This window comes from Staurois parvus, unplaced genomic scaffold (assembly GCF_062004578.1).
Source record: "Staurois parvus isolate SC_StPar_1 unplaced genomic scaffold, SC_StPar_1.0 ptg000020l, whole genome shotgun sequence".
Taxonomy (NCBI): Eukaryota; Metazoa; Chordata; class Amphibia; order Anura; family Ranidae; genus Staurois; species Staurois parvus.
In genome coordinates this window covers 740,026-762,423 of record NW_028317816.1, presented here as the reverse complement: position 1 = coordinate 762,423, position 22,398 = coordinate 740,026, and the positions used below count along the sequence as shown (strand labels likewise).

Here is a 22,398-nt window from a genome sequence, read left to right as displayed (position 1 = left end):
CTTTAAAGGATAAGTTCACCTTTGGGAACATGTAACGTTCCCATACACGCAGCCACCGCCCTCTGAGAAGATAGTATGGGGAGAAGTCTCTCCATACTGCCAAATTTGAAAACAGCGTGGCCGTGCAGGGCTCCGCCCACATAGACTTCCATGAATGCACTGCAAGTCCCGATAGCCATGGCGGCTGTGGGCTTGTAGTTTTCAGTGAACGATCAGTGCTGTGGAGTGTCATGGTAGTTCATTGAAGCTGTCAGTATATCTGCTTGACCGTACATCCCATAACGCAATCAGATATTTTGACAGGTCTGTAGGAACCCTGCATGGTATCAGCAATATACTGATCTCTGGTGCAATGCTTTCCAGGCTCCCGTAGACAAAAATAATAAATGCGCATTTTTCTACATGCCAAAAAATGTGCATTTAGTATTTTTATCTAAAAGGTGAACTTATCCTTTAAAACTAGTACTCCCACTCTCAGTTCTCTTTTGTTCTTTCTTCATAGCCATCCGTGTCACAATCAGCACTTCACCGCTTCTGCAGCATCTATTCCACACCAATTTGCCCTACGGCCCGGCCTGACAGTCCACGCATGTGCAGAACAATGCCCTGAACAAAGATGGCGGCACTGTACACGGAAGTTGCGTCTTAATTATACTGATGAGCGCGAAGTGGCAACTTTACGGAGGAGCTGTAAGGTGTTCCGGTGTGTGAGGCCTGCCAGGAGAGATACAGCCACATGGAGGAGGACACGGATGCCCCCCCAGAGAGGGACACTAAGGTGGGTGCGGGGGAGAGGATTGGTGACTCGGTGGCAGAACATGCTGGGAGTACTTTCATTACCACAGCTGTTTTCAGACATGTGGGGAGTACTGTCTTTACCACAGCTTGTACCAGGGATCCTGGAGTGCAGTCATTACCACAGCTGGTATCAGGAGTGCTGGGAGTACTGTCATTACCACAGCTGGTATCAGGAGTGCTGGGAGTACTGTCATTACCACAGCTGGTATCAGGAGTGCTGGGAGTACTGTCATTACCACAGCTGGTATCAGGAGTGCTGGGAGTACTGTCATTACCACAGCTGGTATTAGGTGTGCTGGGAGTACTGTCATTACCACAGCTGGTACCAGACATGCTGGGAGTACTGTCATTACCACAGCTTGTACCAGGGACGCTGGGAGTACTGTCATTACCACAGCTGGTACCAGACATGCTGGGAGTACTGTCATTACCACAGCTTGTACCAGGGACGCTGGGAGTACTCTCATTACCACAGCTGGTACCAGACATGCTGGGAGTACTGTCATTACCACAGCTGCTATCAGGAGTGCTGGGAGTACTTTCATTACCACAGCTGTTTTCAGACATGTGGGGAGTACTGTCTTTACCACAGCTTGTACCAGGGACCCTGGAGTGCAGTCATTACCACAGCTGGTATTAGGAGTGCTGGGAGTACAGTCATTACCACAGCTGGTATTAGGAGTGCTGGGAGTACTGTCATTACCACAGCTGGTATTAGGAGTGCTGGGAGTACTGTCATTACCACAGCTGGTACCAGACATGCTGGGAGTACTGTCATTACCACAGCTGGTACCAGACATGCTGGGAGTACTGTCATTACCACAGCTGGTACCAGACATGCTGGGAGTACTGTCATTACCACAGCTGGTACCAGACATGCTGGGAGTACTGTCATTACCACAGCTGGTACCAGACATGCTGGGAGTACTGTCATTACCACAGCTGGTACCAGACATGCTGGGAGTACTGTCATTACCACAGCTGCTATCAGGAGTGCTGGGAGTACTGTCCTTACCACAGCTGCTATCAGGAGTGCTGGGAGTACTTTCATTACCACAGCTGGTACCAGACATGCTGGGAGCACTGTCATTACCACAGCTTGTACCAGGGACGCTGGGAGTACTCTCATTACCACAGCTTGCACCAGGAACGCTGGGGGTACGCTCATTACCACAGTTGGTATCATGAATGCTGGGAGTACTCTCATTACCACAGCTGGTACCAGAGATCCTTGGAGTACTCTCATTACCGCTGCTTGTACCAGAGGTGCTTGGAATACTCTCATTACCTTACCTGGTACTAGGAATGCTGGGGGCAGTCTTATTAGTACAAATGGTACCAGAGATGCTGGGAGTACTGTCATTACCCCAGCTGGTACCAGAGATGCTGGGAGTACTGTCATTACCCCAGTTGGTACCAGAGATGCTGGGAGTACTGTCATTACCCCAGCTGGTACCAGAGATGCTGGGAGTACTGTCATTACCCCAGCTGGTACCAGAGATGCTGGGAGTACTGTCATTACAGCAGCTGGTATCATGAATGCTGGGAGTACTCTCATTACCGCAGCTGGTACCAGACATGTTGGGAGCACTCATTACCACAGCTTGTACCAGAGGTGGTTGGAATACTCTCATTACCTTACCTGGTACTAGGAATGCTGGGAGCACTCTTATTAGTACAAATGGTACCAGGGATGCTGGGAGTACTGTCATTACCGCAGCTGGTACCAGAGATGCTGGGAGTACTCTCATTACAGCAGCTGGTACCAGAGATGCTGGGAGTACTCTCTTTGCCACAGCTTGTACCAGGGATGCTGGGAGTACTCTCTTTGCCACAGCTGATACCAGGGATGCTGGGAGTACTCTCGTTGCCACAGCTGATACCAGGGATGCTGAGAGTACTCTCGTTGCCACAGCTGATACCAGGGATGCTGGGAGTACTCTCGTTGCCACAGCTGATACCAGGGATGCTGGGAGTACTCTCGTTGCCACAGCTGATACCAGGGATGCTGGGAGTACTCTCGTTGCCACAGCTGATACCAGGGATGCTGGGAGTACTCTCGTTGCCACAGCTGATACCAGGGATGCTGGGAGTACTCTCGTTGCCACAGCTGATACCAGGGATGCTGGGAGTACTCTCGTTGCCACAGCTGATACCAGGGATGCTGGGAGTACTCTCGTTGCCACAGCTGATACCAGGGATGCTGGGAGTACTCTCGTTGCCACAGCTGATACCAGGGATGCTGGGAGTACTCTCGTTGCCACAGCTGATACCAGGGATGCTGGGAGTACTCTCGTTGCCACAGCTGATACCAGGGATGCTGGGAGTACTCTCGTTGCCACAGCTGATACCAGGGATGCTGGGAGTACTCTCGTTGCCACAGCTGATACCAGGGATGCTGGGAGTACTCTCGTTACCATAGCTGGTAGCAGAGATGCTGAAAGTACTCTTATTGCACAGTTTGTACCAGGGATGCTGGGAGTAATCTCGTTGCCACAGCTGATACCAGGGATGCTGGGAGAAGCATCTCACTCTAGCTGACAGGACATGTGAGAAGTATTTATCCCACCGTAGCTGGCGGATGACATTTGTGGAGTATTATTCTTACTATAGGTGACAGCAGGACATCTTACGGTGGCCAAATATGGAGCGATTTTATATCCAATCATTCAAGTAGATTTACTGTCCACTCAGAAGCTGGAAAAGATTGTTTGATGAGCCGTACACTTGATGATCATATCCATCCCTCTACTCTCCTCTGTTCAGATATTCCATCCAGGCTCAGCAGAGTAATTGTGATGACATGGGCAGAGGGCCCATTCTGTTTCTTCTAGGTAATTAATAGAGCAGATCATCCCATTCTGTGGTATCAGTCAATCAGATTGGTACCTGTATGGCCACCATTAGGAGTATTGTTACCACCATAGGTGATAGCAAGGCAAGATAGAGTGTTCTAATGACTTCTGAATGCAGAATAAGCTGGGAGCATTATTTCCTCTCTGGCTGATAAAATGATGTGCTGGGAGTGTTATTCCCTCTGCAGCTGGAAGCACAACATATTAGAAGCAATGTCCTTACTCTAGGTGACAGCGGAGCATGAAGAGAATATTATTCCCATCACTGCTGACAGCAGTGCACGCTCGGAGTATTATTATTACCGTACTTGACAATAAGGCATGCTGCGAGTATTCTGCCAACCACAACTGGCAGCAGAGAAGCTGGAAGTACTATTCATACCACAGCTGCCAGCATGAAATGCTAGGAGTATTGTTCCCACCACTGCTGGCAGCAGGGCATGTTGGGAGTAATTCCCTTCTCAACTGGCAGCAGAAATGCTGAGAGTACTATTGCTACTACAGCTACCAACATGAAATGCTGAGAGTATTATGCCCACCACCGCTGGGAGCAGGGCATGCTGGGAGTAATTCCCTTCTCAACTGGCAGCAGAGATGCTGAGAGTACTATTGCTACCACAGCTGCCAGCTTGAAATGCTTGGAGTATTATGCCCACCACCGCTAGGAGCAGGGCATGCTGGGAGTATTCTTCAAAGCATTACTGGTAGCAGAGATACTGGAAGTAATATTCCTACCACAGCTGTCAGCATGGAATGCTGGGAGTATTATACCCAACATTACAGTCAGAAGGGCATGCAGGGAGTATTGTTTTACCAGCTCTGGTAGTAGGGCATGTTGGGAGTACTGAGGGAAGCAGCTCTCTGTATAGTATGGCTCAGTAGATGTAGAATTACTGTGACCTGTCAGCTGAGTGTTGGACTCGTATAGAGAGTACTGGGACTTTCGTTCTACAGTAGTAACTAATTCCAGCAGTGTAGGGCTTAGAAATTGGTTGGTCAGTCATTTAAGTGCTATATTATAGATGGATAATGTTAATATTCCCATTGCACACGTTCCTGGATCAGGCTCAGAAGTGTCGGGTGTTGCAGTAACAACTGGAAACATAACAGGTCGACACTCATATTTGCCAGCACACTGCGGATCATCAGTGTTGTCCAAAAAGCTTTTTTTATTGTAGAATGATCACATCACAGAATGAAAGGTGCAATGTTTCGGAGCTGCACAGGACCCCTTTGTCAGGTTCTGAAACGCTGCACCTTTCTTTCTGTGATGTGATCAAAACTGAAACATTGGAATACTAGTCGGTATCAGTATGCAAAGGTGTATTTGCTTTGAAAGAATAAATCACCTCTAACGTTGAGTGTCCGATATGTGTGGATGTTGCTGCATTATGTAAAACTATTAGTTTTTTTACATATTACAATGTTGTCCCTTCAAATTGTGCAGAAATTTAAATGGTGCCTTCATTGGAAAAAGGTTGAGAAACCCGGTTATTCAGTTTAGGTACATATTAAATGAGATTGCGCAGGCTTTGTGCAATCAGAATGTAGCGTGTATGGCCATGCTTAATTGCAACTGTAGGCATTGTTAGCCAGTCAACAGGTCTGATTTTAATACTGAATTTCCTCTTTAGCAGCAGCCATGCTTGTTAACTAACTAGGTGCCAGTGGAATCCCTGAGCACCTTTCAGGATTGGCATGTTACAAATTCAAGAACTGTTATTAGTCCACTTACATCCTACCAGACCTGCTCTAAACAGATGTTTTGCTTATTTAACAGGATTTCCAGTTCAGACAGCTGACAAAGTTGCGAATCTTCCAGCCTCCACAAGAACTTCCCAAAGATCGCTCCACTCTCTTGGCTTTATCCAACAAGTATGGGTTCCTGTTTTTTGGTTGTCCTTCTGGCCTGAAGATTTTCTCCACCAAAGATGTTCTTATCCCAATAAAAGCTGGAGAGGACCCAAACAGCATTGGTATGTTCAGTTATTTTAGCAACACCACATCTATGCTCAAAATCTTTCATAAATATTGAAAAAAGAAAGGTGGATAGAGGCTGCATATCAGAGATCAGTTTCATCCTGTAATCTGCCATAGAAAATTTACATCCAGAATCATTTTGCACTAAACTTCAAATTTTCTGTGCTGCTGTTTTTATAAATCAGTTCAAATTTGTTTAAAGTGTTACTAAACCAACAGTAAAATCAGTTTGTATATGCATTAAAGCATCTTCGAACCTGCACAAGAACTTCCAAAAGATCGCTCCACTCTTGGCTATATCCAACAAGTATGGGTTCCTGTTTGTGTTGTCCTTCTGGTCTGAGGAGTTTCTCCACCAAAGATGTTCTTATCTCAATAAAAGCTGGAGAGGACCCAAACAGCATTGGTATGTTCAGTTATTTTAGCAACGCCACATCTGTGCTCAAAATCTTTCATAAATAAGGAAAAAAGAAAGGTGGATAGTGGCCTTATATCAGAGATCAGTTTCATTCTGTAATCTGCCACAGAAAATTTACATCCTGAATCATTTTGCACTAGATTTCAAATTTTCTGTGCTGCTGTTTTTATAAATCAGTTCAAATTTGTTTAAAGTGTTACTAAACCCACAACAGTAAAATCAGTCCGTGTATGTATTAAAGCATGCTGCTTATACTCACTGTGGAACCTGCATTGTATTAAAAGGATGTTTGATCCTGTCTTCTCTGACCCCCCCTCCTTCTATTGTCCCCCATTCATCTGCTGATAGAACAGAACTTTGGGGACAAGCTGCACATGCTCATTTTGGTGTGTATTTCTAGAGTTTTTTTTTTTTTTCTTGAGAGAGTGCATATGATCAGCACAGGGCCAATCAGCACTGTCCAGACCCAGGGCCATGGGTTGTGCAGTCTCATTGGACAATCAGGGAAGAATGAAAACTCCTACAAGCTTTAACCAGTGCTCTGCTGGACACTGATAGAAGTCGCAAGACTGCTCTAACTGCTGAGGGGAAAAGGTATTTAGCAGTTTATATTTACTAAATTGTATTTCCATGTTGTGTGTACTATAGGAGGCCAGATATATTGAATGCAGGGTCATGAGTTTAGTAACACTTTAATAGAAAAAAAAAGAAAAAGAATGGAGCCTAAAGTAAACCCATAAGAGTTTTGCAACACGAATGAACTGTTCAGCACCCCTGCCAGTGAGTTCCTTTAGCACTGACCAAGCTTTCAGAGACTGCCACTGTTTAGAGATTTGTGGCTGCTCTTGAAAACAAGTTGCTTTTCAGAAGCCAAATTGATACTGCACAACACAACCTACTATGGAAAAAAAAAAGGTTGCCCCTTGAAGAAAGCCAGGCAGGGATGTCTAGCACAGATAACCTCAAAGCCCCTCATCAGTGTTGGTAAAACAGCTGATTGGCATGGGTGTGAACCAGAACAGCTTTAGCTATCCACAGTGGGGATGGAGAGGAAACGCGGTTAGAGGATCTTGTCAACTTTTCCTTCAGTGTTGAAATACTCTTTCACTCTTTTACTTTTCACTGCTGCCCCCCCCCCCCCCCCCCTCCCATTTTCATTTTTTTTTATTTTTTTTTTTTTTTTTTTTTTTTGTACACTAAAATGCACATTTTAGATACTTAAACCCCCAAAACATATATTTTCTGAAAGCGGAGACCCTGCGGAATAAAATGATGGTGTCATGTGACAATTGTGTTCTTGTTTGTTAAAACTACATTTTGAGTAAAAAAATAACACTCAAATTTTTTTTATTTTTTTTTTACACACAATATAATACCCATTTTGTGGTAAAATATAAAAGCTGAGTTTCTGTAAAGTAAACGGATACCAAATATTACAAGCCTCAAAATTGCGTGCTTGTGAAATGGCAAAGGAATACAGTACCCATATTTACCCGCTGGATCATCAATGTAGAGTTAACTGAAAGAACAGTGCTCTAGAAATATAGCTAGTTGTCACTGTCATACTTGTGTGCACCCGACGTGCGTGTTTCTGTGTTCATGGGTACAAGGGGGCTATGGGCCTGTGACTGGACAGTTTGGGTAAGAAGACTGATTATCTCATCTCCCTGTTCCTCTGCTCTCTCCCCCTGTCAGTGGTTTCCTTGTTGATATAGAAGTTCTGCAGCACAACTGTTTTTAAAAATACTTGGAGTTTAGCTTTGAAATGCCAGCTAGTTCAATGTGATATCCAGCTAAAAGGGATATAACTGCTGTGAATGGATTGGTTCTATCATGGAAATTAGACATTGATGATTACATACTTGCACTTATTCCCAGGGAGCCCTTTGACTTAAGATACTCATTTTGTATATTAGATTTCAGTCAAAAAAGTTAGTGTTTTAAACCACTGACATAAAAAAATTAACAAAGCATAGACTTCTCTAGTATGTACGTGCCTCTACCCAAAGCACAGAGTGTCTCCACCTCCTCCAGCACACAGTTGTGGATTGATAGCCTCAGCCGTATGTTTCCCCATGAGACTGTGTAAAGGGAGGTGCATCCATTCTCTCCTTTCAGGTCTTAGTTTGCACTCGAAATATGGCCACAGGAAAACCGACATAGTATGAACCCAGCCTAAGGCACCACCCTCTAATTTGCTATTTCCCGAACCACTGTATTTATCATCCAGTTTGGATACCCTTTCAGATGAACAGGGGCTTGAGATATGGGAGTAGGTGCACTGAACCTTGGCTTTCTTAACTCAAAGCAAAATTGGCAAAAATTAATTCCTTGGGTTTCGGAGCTTCTAGAGTGCTTGGGTGCATTGAAAGCTTCAGGTATGTACAGTAACTTCCTTTCTTCACTGGATTAGCCTTTACAGCAGTGACAGGTTTCTCTGTTGTATTTAACATCACAGACTGAATTTTATGCCTCTTTTGTGCAGTTGCCAGTCCACCTGGGATTGAAGTGCCAACCACATATCCAGTGCATCATGTGGCCTTGAGTTTTGACAACCTCACTCTGTCCGTCTGCATGTCCTCCAGTGGAGGTGGCTGTACAATCTCCTTCTATGATACTCGTACACTACTGAACAAGGTATTTGGATCAGACTTCCATTATCTTCTTTTTTTTTTTTTTTTCTTTCAATAATTAGGATTCCTGTAGTACAGAAATTATTTTACTGAGTTGTTCTGTTTTAACAGAAATAGATAAAACAGTTTGTTGTCTAAAGCAAACAGGAAAATGTAATATGTTACAGATTATCAGTTCTTTGACATAGTGGCTGCCTTTGTTTTTTTAACTGTATCTATTGAGGGAGCCGTGACTGCCACTCAGGCTGCATTGTGAGCTTGAATGATCTTTATGAAATAAACGTTTAAGCTCATCTAGCTGCCACCAGGAAATGAAAGTAGGCAAGATGGCTCACCTACTTCTAAGTACTAAATCCACTCTCTCTACACTCTATGCATTTCCAGTCATCGGCACATCAGGAGCGTTGTATCTTAAAATCTTTTATTGACTTCATCGGAGGTAGTTTATCAAACATTGTTTAACCACTTCCCGCCCGGCCTATAGTCAAATGATGGCCGGGCAAACCTCTCGTCCCTCCAGGAGGGTGTCATATGATGTCCTTCCTGGATCGCGCTTTGCGCGTGCCCTCAAGGCCCCGCTGTGGCGAAATCTGTCACCGGCTGTGTACCTCAGACAGGGACGATGACAGATCTGTGTACTGGCCCCATTGCTAGTACCATGTGACCTGCTGTGACCAATCACAGCAGGTCACATGATAGTTGTATACAATGGATGGCTTCCATTCATACCATTCATTGTATACAAGTGTGTTTAGCTGTAAATGGTCACAGTGATCACATGCACAGGCTGCGCCAGTCACAGCCCATCTGTGTCATGTGATTAGCTGTGGCCAATCACAGCTAATCACAACAAAAAAAAGCTGAATAATGGATTTAATTCAGTTAAATGTTGCTTATAGCAAACCCCCCCCCCCAAAAAAACTGATAACTTCCCCAAAGTAGTACAATGTTACTATGGTAACATTATACTACTGTGGTCATAGTGTAATATGAAAAAAAAAGAGAAAAAGTAACAAAAATAAAAAATAAAATTGAAAACATTTTTTTTTTTTTTTCGTACTGTCAACAGTCAGTGTCCCTGATCACTGCCACACCAGTTATATGATGACGTTTTAATCCACTGGTGAAAGTATGTAAGGAAAAAAAGTGTGAAAATAATTTTTTTTAATTTCTTCATTTTCCAAAAAATATGACAAAAAAATTACAACTTCAAAAAACTCACCATGCCTCTTATGAAATACGCCGGACTGTCTACTTTGCAAAAAGGGGTCATTTGGGGATATCTGTACCATTCTGACATTTTTGGGCCTCAAGAAATTAGATTGGCCGTCAGTACTTCAGGATTGATCAATTTTCAGATATATCCCATAGTTTGTGAACACTATAACTTTCCTACAAACTAAATAAACACTAATTTGGGTTATTTTCACCAAAGAAATGTAGCAGACTACATCTTGGCCTAAATTTATGGAAAACTAATATTTAATTGCAAACTTTTATAACAGAAACAAAGAAATGTGTTTTTTTTTTTTTTTTGTTTTTGTTTCCTAAATTTTAGGGGTTTTTTTTGTTAGCAAAAAATAAAAACCCCAGTGGTGATTAAATACCATCAAAAGAAAGCTCTAGTTGTGTGAAAAAAATGATAAAATTTTAGTTTGGGTACAGTGTTGCATGACCGCGCAATTGTCCTTCAATGTGTGGGAGCGCTGAAACCTGAAAATTGGCCTGGGCAGGAAGGGGGTAAAAGTGCCCGGTAAAAGAGATTTGTGCTTCTAATGATCACTGGTAGGTTCCGCCCCCTGTTGGATCCAAGAGACTGTGTTCTGGAAGGAAAAATTAGCATGCACACACAAAGGTTTCTAGAAGACCATCTGAATCTTTATTCGTAGATTCCTCTTCTTATATTGTAACAAAGAAAACTATACAATAGGATTTAGATGGATACTTGTCAAGGCTGTGAGATTTTCTCAGACCTTGAAATCAGTTACAAGTAACCAACAGTTATTTTCCCATGGGACAGAAGTATTTGACTTTTAACTATATCATAGCAGAAACAGGTGCTGTTAGTACAAAGAAATAATTGGTTAGTTTTCATGCCTTGAGCAGAACTAGATTTAAAAGAATACATGAGTGCAGGCCTATAGCACATAACTGACACACAACTATACATTTAATTATCTAGACGGATTAGAAAATAATAAAAATGGAGGGCAAGGAACATATACATTTCCCTTCACCTGGTATTGAAGTGGCTAAAGGATAAGTTCACCATTTTTAAATTAAATAAATAAATGTACATTTTTTTGCAGGTAAAAAATGTGCATTTATTTTATTTTCATTAGAATTAGAAGCCTGTAAAGCATAGCACCCCTGTTCAGTAGATGGTGGGTGCAATCTCATATTCCTGCAAACTGTCAGTGTATCTGTTTTCCCGCACCTCATAGGAACTGGCAGTTACTGAACAAAGGGAGGCATCAATAAACTGCCTAGGGTACTCATCAGAACTGCATTGAGAACTAAAATCCATCAGTAGTCTGTAGTTGTAGTTCTTGGTAATTGTAGTTCTCCCATTTACAGAACTCTGTGAATGAATGATGCGGCCGGAGGGGGAGGATCTCAGACAGCCATGTTTTTATTTTTAATTGTAACTGCGTGCAGGAGGAGGAGATCCTTGGCCTGCTGTAACAATGGGGACATGTGGGGGAGGGGCTGTACGGGAGCGCTCAGTTAATAAGCTGTTACACCCTAAACATGGGTGTAATGTATTTCTAAATGTACATTTCTTTCAAACAAGGCCTTTTTTTTTTTTTTTTTAAATTCACATTAAACATAGGCTAATTCTAGATTTTTCAGCTCCACATGGAAACTAGGCACTATGATTTTTAATCTAAAAATCTGTCTTAACACTTGTGTTAATTTGCAGAGTTTTATAAAATAAGTTGTTGCTCTGTTGATTAAATAAGTCCTCAACCTCTAGTAGAATAAAGGCTTGAGGGCTGAATTGCTTTAAATAGCACAGATAAATAACAGTGTTTGTAAAAAAACAAAGCAAAAATAAACTGCCTAAACTGTAAGTGTAATACAGATGTTTCTTTGTCTCTTTCTTTCTTTCTCGCTTTCTCTCTCCCTCATAGGCCAAGCAGCCTAAACAGGCCTTTGCATCTCAAACACTTTTGCAACATGCTGGCAGCTTTGTTGCAGACCTTAAATGGAACCCAGTGTCTCCCACTGTGGCTGTCTGTCTAAGTGACGGGAGCATTGCTGTCCTACAGGTCACAGAGTCAGTAAGTCTGTATGCTAGCTTGCCCGCATCTACTGGGGTTACCTCAGGTGGGTATCTTTTTTGGTACATTTAACATAACTGGTTTGATTCTAAACATTCTATTTCTCACATGTGGAAGGAAGGTGGGGGGACCTAACAGAATATGGTGTACTTCAATGTGCCAAAGTAAAACTGTTCTCTGTGTTGTTGCACCAGCTTACTTTAGTGAAATGTTGCAGTTTCTACGAACCTCTGATGGAGCGTGCCAAAATAATCACACGTTTTAAAGTAATACTTGTTTTAAATGTAATTCATGGTCTAAATACTTTAGCGAAGAGCGGTGGACAGCTAGAGCAGCATTGTAAGATTGAGTGGAGAGTTGGATGTGTGGACGGAGAGCACCATTATTTTGTGACAAATTAACAAATTGTCACACAACACTTTTATTTATTGGCGCAGAAATACTATTTAAATGCCCGTATAGAAGTTAACACTTTTTTTTTTTTTCTGCAGTCCAATCTTTGTTAATCCCCCTGAATAAGATTACTTTCTGCCTAAGTAGTTTATATCCCTTTGCATTAAATAAACATCCTATGTCCTATGCTGTTGGGGATTCTTTGGAAAAATTCAATTGGACGTTTTGAAACCGTTAACAGTGAAACTGTTAAAGTGGAAGTCAAACACTAACTATACTTAAATCTGCTCCCACCCCCATTCTAAACCTTTTTTTATTTTCCCTGTGAAAGGAAAGATCTGTATACTTACCAATTTTGAGGGTGTTCGTCCTGTCATATTATCGGGTTCCAGCTTCAGTGTAGAGCAGGGACAGCTGCCAACCAATGTCCCATAGTAAACCTATGGGTGACATAATCACCAAGAATCTACAGCCGTTTGTGGCAATCTCTCTTCTTTACTGAAGCCAACACTGGGACAAGATTATGTAACCAGACTGGAGCTCCCTCAGCATAAGTATATAGATCTTTCCTTTACATGGTAGATAGAATCGGCTTAGAATGGTGGTGGGAGTGGATTTAAGAATAGTTGGTATTTGACTGAACTTCTACTTTAAAGTTCTAAATATAAACTGTTAATTTTTGTTTCACTTTTTGAAGCTAGAAGCTGAAAATTAGCCAATCCCTAAACCAGATTTCCAGAATAATTTATATTGTGTTCCAGCCCTGCTGCATTATCATTTGGATCTGCTAAGACCAAAGCTTTATCTATGTCTAGTCTCATATCATATCTGTCATACAGAACAGTACAGAAAATTAAATTTCCTGTTGGTTTGTGGGAACGCTGTTTTTTTCTTTCTAATTCAGCAATGAAATGATTTATCCCACTGAATTTTACATCTATTTTCCACCACAGGGTTAAACTAATGTTTCAACTTTCTGAGATTGCTGATAATTTAAATTTCCACAGATCTGTCAATTGTTATCTTTGTTGCAGTTAAGCAGTTCAGCTTGGGGCCATACACCCCCAGCCTGCTTAGTGATCCAAGACCAAACATCATTATATTAATAAGTCATCCTTGTGCTCCACCTTCCTCTAAACTTGTTAAACCTATAGTGCTCTGTGGTGTACCAGACTCTAATCCTTGTTGCCCCTTAATCTTCCAGCCCTGTGCCAAGGCGAACAGGGAGCCAAGCAAATACATGTAGTTAAACTAATAACATCTTAAAATGCATTTCATTACATTTTTATACTTTCATTGAAACTTTAATAAGTTTTAACTGTTGATATTACAAGATGTCAGAAATTGGTTAGTAAAATATTTTTTATGGATAAAACATACCCAAATCCACAGCACTGATCCAAACCTACAACTCTTAGGGCCAGTTCACACTGCATGCGTTTCAGTTGCTTTTTTTTCTGCATCCAAACACACAGAAAGTAGGTTATATGGTTGTCAGTGTCCTAGTTCACGTCAGTGCTTGCAGTTCCAGTGCTTTCCGGTTGCAGGAAAAAAAAGTAAAACATGCTGCTTTTTTCCTGCACAGAACTGTACTGGAATGTGGTAAAACACACCGGAACACACAAAAATGCATAAAGAACGCACATGTTTCTATTTAAATTGCCGAAAAAGAGAGGGGAAGAGATGAACTGGAATACATCAAAAATGCACTGGAACACGTCAAAAACATGCATGTGAAAACGCATCCGGAACGCAACTGGACTGCGTTTCTATAGTGTGAACTGGCCCTTAATGCAAATGGACAGTCCAGGTGCTGGCTCCTGTAGACCATCCTCGCTCCAACATGAAGATATAAGTGTCGCACTCCGTATGTAGTTAGCTTGTTTTAGGACCTATTTTATCCTTGTGAGCAAGCCCATTGGGTTGAAATTCATTTTGGGAGTGTGGTTATTCTGTTTCCTTGTTTGGGCCTTTTTGTCATAACTAAAGCAAAAATTTTGCACTTCTATTTCCATCAACAACTAATCAGGTGCCTGTGACTAGCAAAAGAAAAACTGAAAAAGTTTAAATCTGACTTTGTACTTGTTTTCTGTATAGAATTTGATATTCTAAACTTGTGATTTTGTTATAGTGTGTTGGAGCCCTAAAGGGAAGCAGCTGGCTGTTGGAAAAGAGAATGGCACAGTTGTGCAGTACCTCCCGGTAAGTGTGGCTAGTCTCCAATAATAGAGTAAATTGCTTTTGAGATTTTACCAGTTTTGCTCATATTTATAAACTGGTGATCCCTCTACACTGAAGGCTTAATCTAGTGCACCTTATACACTGTAGGCTAAAGTGGTTAACTCTGTGCAGTGTAGCCTAAACATGGTAAACCCCTTATACAGTAGACTAAAACATATACAGTAGACTAAAACATACACTATAGGTTAAATGTAATACCGTGATCTGTTGTTTAACCTGCTTTCCTGCTCTGTAGTCAGTTTTTTTTTCCCCCCAAAAAAAGTGATAGAGAGATGGGTTTATTGTGTGTGACATAATTCCCAAATGTGAAAGAGATTAAGCCCCTGCTCACACTGGTGGAACTTGTCATGCGATTTGACAGGGCTAAAGTGATATTAAAGGCAATTAAAAGAAAAAAATGACAAGCATGTCCATACATACTTGCTCTGTGCAATGGTTTTGCATAGAACGGCCTCGATCCTTCTATTCTTGGGTACCCTGCCACAGCACTCCTGGCCCCTCCCTCCTGCCAAGTGCCCCTTTAGTAAGCTGCTTGCTATGGGGGCACTCAAGCAGGCTCACTTTGAACCGCTGCTCTGTGTGTCCATTCACACACACAGAGGCGGAGCTCAGCCCTGCCCCCTCTCTCTCCTCATTAGCTCACTGGCTATGATTGACAGCAGCAGGAGCCAATTGCCCCCACAGCTGTCTCATCAATGAGGCAGAAGAGTCCCCAGAAGCCTAGGCTCTTGTGCAAAAAGCTGGATTGCGACGGGGCTCGGGTACATATTGGGAGGTTTGGGGGGCGGGCTGCTGCACACAGTTTTTTTTTACCTTCATGCATTCTACTCGCAGAAAAGAGCCACATGTCCCCTTCAACCTCAACAAACTGATATATGTAGACATAGATCCCAAATTCATACTTTCTGCCCTATTTTGCCCAGGGTTTTTTTGTTTCCGTTTTTGCTTCTTCCGACCGTAAATCTTGCTCGTTCAGCCCACCACTGGACCTGAGTATTTTGCTGTTTAGGTGTATTTGTTTGTTTGAGTTTTTTTTTTTTCTTTTCTTTTTTTATATCCACTTGCAGACCACCCACATGTACAGCTCTCTGGCTATACTGACATAGGGAGTCACTGCACAGCGAAATGGTGTTCATGTGTTTGCTAGGTGACCATATGATCACAACGTCAACAAAGGTGTTATGAATGAATTTCATTCTTAACAGCTTTGCGTCTGTTACTAGTGAGCTGTGATTGGCTCACATGGTACCTGGGCCAATTGCAGCACCCTATACCATGTGATTACCTGTAGTCAATCACAGATCACTAGTATTCTGAACTGTCATGAACTTAACCCATTCATGACCGTTCATAGCATTGCTGGTGCAATGTACTTCATTGCACCAGCAAACATAGTGTAAAAAAAAAAAAAATCCCTGCTCACCCCCCCCGAGGAGTTCAATGTTATTATGGTAACACTGAACTACTCTGAAAGTATTTTTTTTAAAAAATAGTAACAAATTAACCACTTCCCGCCCACCCACAATGTACTGCAGACGGGCAGTAGCTGCAGGCAAAGCAACGTACCAATACGTCGCTTTGCTTTTCCGGGTTTAGAGCGCACCCCCCGTTGTCATTCCTTGTAGGAGGTGTATGCCAGCAGGTTTTGGCCGGGACTCTGCTGATCTTCTACAGCGAATGGAGATGCAGAGCTGTGCCTGTATTTGTAAATACAGGCACAGGATCTAGCTGGTTCTCTCCCTGGAATCATTTTGTTCCAGAGAGAGAAGAAAGACATCACTCGTGAGTAAAAGCAGCACACTGCACCCACACACGTTAGAGACATTTTAACAACTTGATTGCCACATTTAACCCTTTGCCCCCTGCCAGTGCCATTAGTACAGTGTCAGTGTACAGTATTTTTCACTTATCACAGTATTCGTGCCACTAGCGACGTCAGCGTCCCTCCCAGCTAGGGTCCTCTAGCATTAGATTGCCTGCACACTATCGCACTCATGCTATAGGTCGCTGATCAACGTCATTACTAGTATAGTGTTTGTACAGATCAATAACAAAACTAAACCAGTGCCCCCTTGGTATTTGTGTTCCCAAAAACGCAGTGTTAGCAGGATCATTCCCGTTCGCTGCCAGCACTAGCTTTTAGCCCCAACGCTCCCCCCCACCCCTAACAAGAAGAAGTGCAGTGTCAGTATAACTTCTGATCACTGTCACCTGTAATACATTGCACACAAAACTGCAGTGTTCACAGAATCAGGCCTGATCTCTGTTAGCACTTGCCAGTAAATTTTTTTTTTTTTTTTTTTGTAGCGGTTCAAGCAGTCCCTGACAGCCAGCTGCTCTGTTTCCCGTGAGTCGCACTAGGCACCTATACATTTAGAGTCCAAAATGTCCAACGGAAAGGTACACTAGTGAAGAGGCCTACAGAATTCTGAGCATGTCAGTTGAGAGCGAAGGGGAAGACTCCCTGACACAGTCCGCCTCAGAATATGAACCTGTAGATAGCAGCGGCACCCTGACAGGTAGATCGGGTGATGGAGAAGAGGTCCCTGTTAAGGTCAGGCGTACCCGTCCCCATGAAGCTGAAGTGCTAGGATCGCATGACTTGTCTCATAACCAGCAGAGTGCCAGTACTAGTGCTGCACTACCTTTTGGTGAACTGGCAAGCACCAGCAGCCTAATATATCCTGGTCTTTTTTTTATACCAGTACTGCAGTATTGGTTGGTGACGTGGCGTGTCCGGGGGCGGACTGACCATTTGGAAACTTGGGTACTGCCCAAGGGCCCGGGGTCAGTAGGGGGCCCCATGAGATGCCCCTGGTACCTTTTTTCATAGGCTTTTTTGATTTTGGGCAAGGACACAGGGGCCCCATGATCCCCTATCGCCCGGGGGCCCCATGAGTTCGCATAAGTGCAGTACAAGCTGGTGCGGTGGCAAGCACAAGTAGTGTCTCGCAGCCCCCAAGAATTTGCACACAGACCCGTAGAGCCCCTAGTTTCCTTCCAGACGTGCTTGCAAATGCTGATTGGCAGCCCACATATTTTACAGCACCCGTACTTAACACCCCCCCCCCCCCCATTCACTGCCCAACCTGGAATTCAGGTGATAACAGCAAATTTAACTACTCCCCTTGATTTTATGGAGACGATTTGTACGATTTGATTGTGGGCCAAAGAAATTTATATGCTCAACAATATATAGCCGCAAACACAAATTCAAACCTTGCCAGACCATTCGCATGGAAACCCATTGCGGTTTATGAATTTAAAACCCTCAACATGGGTATTACGAAAAAGAATGAGTTGCGGTTGTATTGGTCCACAGACCCAATTCATCATATGCCCGTGTTCTCTGCTGCCATGACCAGGCATAGATATGAGATGATAATGTGCTTCATGCATTTCAGTGATAACACACTCTGTCATCCTTGGGGTGACCCTGAACATGACACTCTACAAAATTCGGCCCCTCGTAAACCACCTCACTGAGAAATTTGCAGATGTGTATACGCCCCAGCAAAACATCTGCGTGGATGAGTCCATCATTCACTTTACTGGCTGCCTTGCATTCAAACAGTATATCCCCAGCAAGTGTTCCAGATATGGGGTCAAATTTGTATAAGCTCTGTGAGAGGGCCCAGGCTGTACGTACAAATTTAGGGTTTATGAGGAAAGAGACAGCGAAGTAAAGCCCCCCCCGACTGCCCAGACTACATGGGGATCAGTGGCAAGATAGCTTGGGACTTTGTGTCGTGTTTGTTCCGTAAGGGGTACCACTTATACGTGGACAATTTGTATACAAGCGAGCCACTATTTAAACATTTGTACAATCTTGGAATTGGCTCATGTGGCACCGTGTGACCTAACCACCGGGGCTTCCCTTAATGGCTTGTAAATACCTGACTTAGAAAGGGGGAGAGAGCCTGCTTGAGGAATGAAGAAATTGCTCATAGTGAAGTGGAAGGACAAACGGGATGTTTGTGTCCTATTTTCCATTCACGCAGACGCAACAGTCTCTGGCATTGTTGAGAAACCCCTCTGTGTCCACGACTATAACCTTAACATGGGAGGAGGGATGGACTTCAATGACCAAATGATAAATCCGTACCTAGTTTCCCAGAAAGCTTGACACTGGTACAAAAATGGTGTCTTTGTTTATTTCAATTGGCTATACAATGAATATAACACCCCTGTTAAAATGTCAGGTTTCTGTGATGTGAAAAAATTAGACCAAGATAAATCATTTCAGAACTTTTTCCACCTTTTAATTTAAGCTATAAACTGTACAACTCAGTTTAACATCAAACTGAAATCTTTTAGGTGGAGGGAAGTAAAAACTAAAATAATATTGTTGCATAAGTATGCACACCCTTAAACTAATACTTTGTTGAAGCACCTTTCGATTTTCATTACAGAACTCAGTCTTTTTGGGTATGAGTCTATCAGCATGGCACATCTTAACTTGGCAATATTTGCCTACTCTTCCTTGGAGTGCAAAAACACTCCAAATCTGTCAGATTGTGAGTGCATCTCCTGTGCACAGCCCTCTTCAGATCACCCCACAGATTTTCGATCGGATTTAGGTCTGGGCTCTGGCTGGGCCATTCCAAAACTGTAATCTTCTGGGGAAGCCATTCCTTTGTTGATTTTGATGTATGCTTTGAGTCGTCATACTGTAAGCTGAAGTTCCTCTTCATGTTCAGCTTTCTAGCAGAAGCCTGAAGGTTTTGTGCCAGTATTGACTGATATTTGGAACTGTTCATAACTCCCTCTACCCTGACTAAGGCCCCTGTTTCAACTGAAGAAAAACAGCCCCAAAGCATGTTGCTGCCACCACCATGCTTCACTGTGGGTATGGTCTTCTTTTGGTCATGTGAAGTGTTGTTTTTGCGCCAAACATATCTTTTGGAATTATGGCCAAAAAGTTCAACCTTGGTTTCATCAGACCATAACACATTTTCCCACATTCTTTTGGGAGACTTGCAAAATTTAGCTGGGCTTGGATGGTTTTCTTCATAAGAAAAGGCTTCTGTCTTGCCACTCTACCCCATAACCCAGACAGGATACATCGAATACAGGAGATTGTCACTTGTACCATACAGCCAGTACTTGCCAGATATTCCTGCAGCTCCTTTAATGTTGCTGTAGGCCTCTTGGCAGCCTCCCAGACCAGTTTTCTTCTCCTCTTTTCATCAATTTTGAAGGGACTCCCAGTTCTTGGTAATGTCACTGTTGCGCCATATTTTCTTCACTTGATGATGACTCTGAACACAGCTACATCCCCAGTTATAACAGAGCGTGCACACTTATGCAACCGCATTAATTTTAGTTTTTTATGTTTACCCCCCCCCCCCCCAAAAGATTTCAGTTTGTTTTTCAATTGAGTTGTATCGTTTATAGGTCTCATTATAGGAGGAGAAAGTTCTCAAATGATTTATCTTTGTCATTGTCATCTGACGTTTTAACAGGGTGTGTAGACTTTTTATATCCACTTATCCTTCCTAAAATTCCAGGAAGAGGTCATCAAGGCCTTTTTGTATCCAGAAGGTGCTGTGGCCCAATCCTCAAATCCAGATGCAGTTAGCCAGCTGCATGAGAGGCATTTTCAGGATGTCCTTTCTGGTACCCCAACCCAAAGGTCACCCCAAAGAAGATGTCGCGTCTGTAGCAGACACGGAATAAGACGCAACACCAGCTTTTTTTTTTTTTGTCCCCCTTGTCCTGGCCAACCTGGTCTCTGCCGCAAGGACTGCTTCCGTCGCTACCATACATTAGTGGAGTATTAGTTTAGGGTACAGCACGGCACAGTTCAGGGCACATAGTTACACAGGGTCTCGAAAGATGTTTGGTAGTCAGGAAACAGGCTATCGCATTTTGAGAAAACCTACAATCTGTTTTAAAAAAATTGAAGTTTAAAAAAAAAAGTTCAAGTCCAAAAAAATGTTTTAATATTTTAGAAACCAAAAATAGTTTTTGTTGTTGTTACTGTTCTACTGTTATGGTTTTACTGTTTTATTGTTAACCATTGCTGTTTTCTTTGCAGGAATATCATTCTGCTGCAGCACCGACTTGTTTATTCTGACAGGGTCTTGTTCTCTGAATATACATAAGTAGGTGTGTGCAGTGCTGTTGGATGATATTTTTCATCCGCAGTTAAGAGAAAAAGAGAGCATGCATGCCGAACCATGGGGGCCTGGGGTGGCCAGTGGGGGATAGCCCCTATGTTTCGGCATATATATTTTACAATTCTTTTTTGGCACATTTCATGTGTGCCCACCATTAGAAGTGGGTGGATGCAGGGCAGTATAGTCTTATGGTGGGAATACCACACACTTTCTTGCAGAGATTTCTTCTCTTTTTTTCATTCAGCCCACAGGCTGCATAAAAAAACCCAAACATAGCATATACACCCAACAGGATCCAGCGACGTGCTGGTATATCACTTGACTTTGAGTGGTTATACCAGGATAATGCCTGCAGCTGCAGGCAATCATCCTGGTATGGTTTTTTTCAGCTGGCGATCGACTTGCATGTACAAGCAATCTTAGTGACTAATTAGCTGCAGGATTGTTTTTACAAGTAGCAGGAGAAGATGCCCCCTCCCCGCTGCCTTTTCGGGCAGTCCCGTGCCCTCGGGGGAACCTGAGAATGCAGCCGGTGTTTCTGCCAGCTGACCATAGAGCTGATTGGAGACCGGAATGGTGCCAATCATCTCTATAGTCTAAGAAATCGGAAGCTACGAGCATTTCTTCACTTCAGTTTCGCAGCGCCATTTGTAAATTGGGAAAGCATTAGATCACACCGATCTTGGAGAGATTAGATAATGCAAGGGCAGAGGAGATATCTAGAGTCTGATAGACCCCAGATTTCTCATGAAAGAATATATGACCATGTCCATTGAAGTTATTAGGGATATTTGCATTCCCTGTGATGGCATTAAAAGTGATTAAAAAAAAAAGGGACGGTGTAAAAATAATTAAAAAAAATCAAATTAACTTAAAAACGAAAAAAAAAACCAAAACAAAAAGAAAAGCACCCTCGCCCCCCACCCCCAAACCCGCACCTGCGCCAGTATGTAAACAGCGGTTGCACCATGCATTTGAGGTGTTGCCGCGAACAACAGACCAAGGGCAGTAATTCTGCCACTAGACCTCTGTAAATCTAAAATGGTATTTTTTAAAGCTTTGCCTATGGATATTAAAAATGTATGCAGTTTGTCGCCATTGCATGGGGCATGCGCAGTTTTAAAAAGTATGTCATGTTTGGTATCTATTTACTCGGCATACCATCATCTAATACATTTTACCAAATAATTGGCCAATATATTGTGGTGTTGTGCATTAAAAGTAAAAAAAAGTGTGTGTGGGTTTTTTTGTTTTTTTTTTAAATTTGCGTTTGAAAAATCGCTGCTCGAGTACTATGGGACATAAAGAAAGTGCAGTACCCACCATTTTATTCACTAGGGTGTCTGCTTTAAATATATATATATATATATATATATATATATATATATAATGTTGGGGGTTCAAAGTAATTTCCTAGCAAAAAATACTGTTTGTTTTTTTCATGTGAACAAAGTGTCAGAAAAGGCTTGGTTTTTGGTTTTCAGGTGGTTAGAAGAGTGAGTGATGTGTGGCATAAGCTTTTAATGCTGGGCATAAAATGCCCTCACCCGCCAAAATGATCCCTTTTTGGAAAGTAGACACCCCAAACTATTTGCTGAGAGGCATGTTGAGTCAATAGAAGAATTTATTTTTTTACCACATGTTTTGGGAAAATTACAAAAAAAAAGAATTTTT

At 42.6% G+C, this 22,398-nt stretch overlaps 1 protein-coding gene across 3 annotated transcripts in view; it reads left to right on the top strand.

The window, feature by feature from the left end:
• The first annotated feature begins 624 nt into the window (after positions 1 to 624).
• The window catches only part of NUP214 (nucleoporin 214), a 183,128-nt gene continuing 161,354 nt past the window's right edge, over positions 625 to 22,398 (top strand). For 2 of the 3 annotated variants that reach the window (XM_089686965.1, XM_089686952.1), the window contains exons 1-5: positions 625 to 778; positions 5,434 to 5,629; positions 8,537 to 8,688; positions 11,819 to 12,014; positions 14,493 to 14,563. In XM_089686965.1, the coding sequence (XP_089543091.1) occupies positions 737 to 778; positions 5,434 to 5,629; positions 8,537 to 8,688; positions 11,819 to 12,014; positions 14,493 to 14,563 (657 nt within the window). In that variant the 5' untranslated portion in view covers positions 625 to 736. Of the gene's footprint in view, positions 779 to 5,433; positions 5,630 to 5,912; positions 6,040 to 8,536; positions 8,689 to 11,818; positions 12,015 to 14,492; positions 14,564 to 22,398 lie in introns of those variants that run through there. The other variant, XM_089686957.1, reaches the window with a different exon arrangement.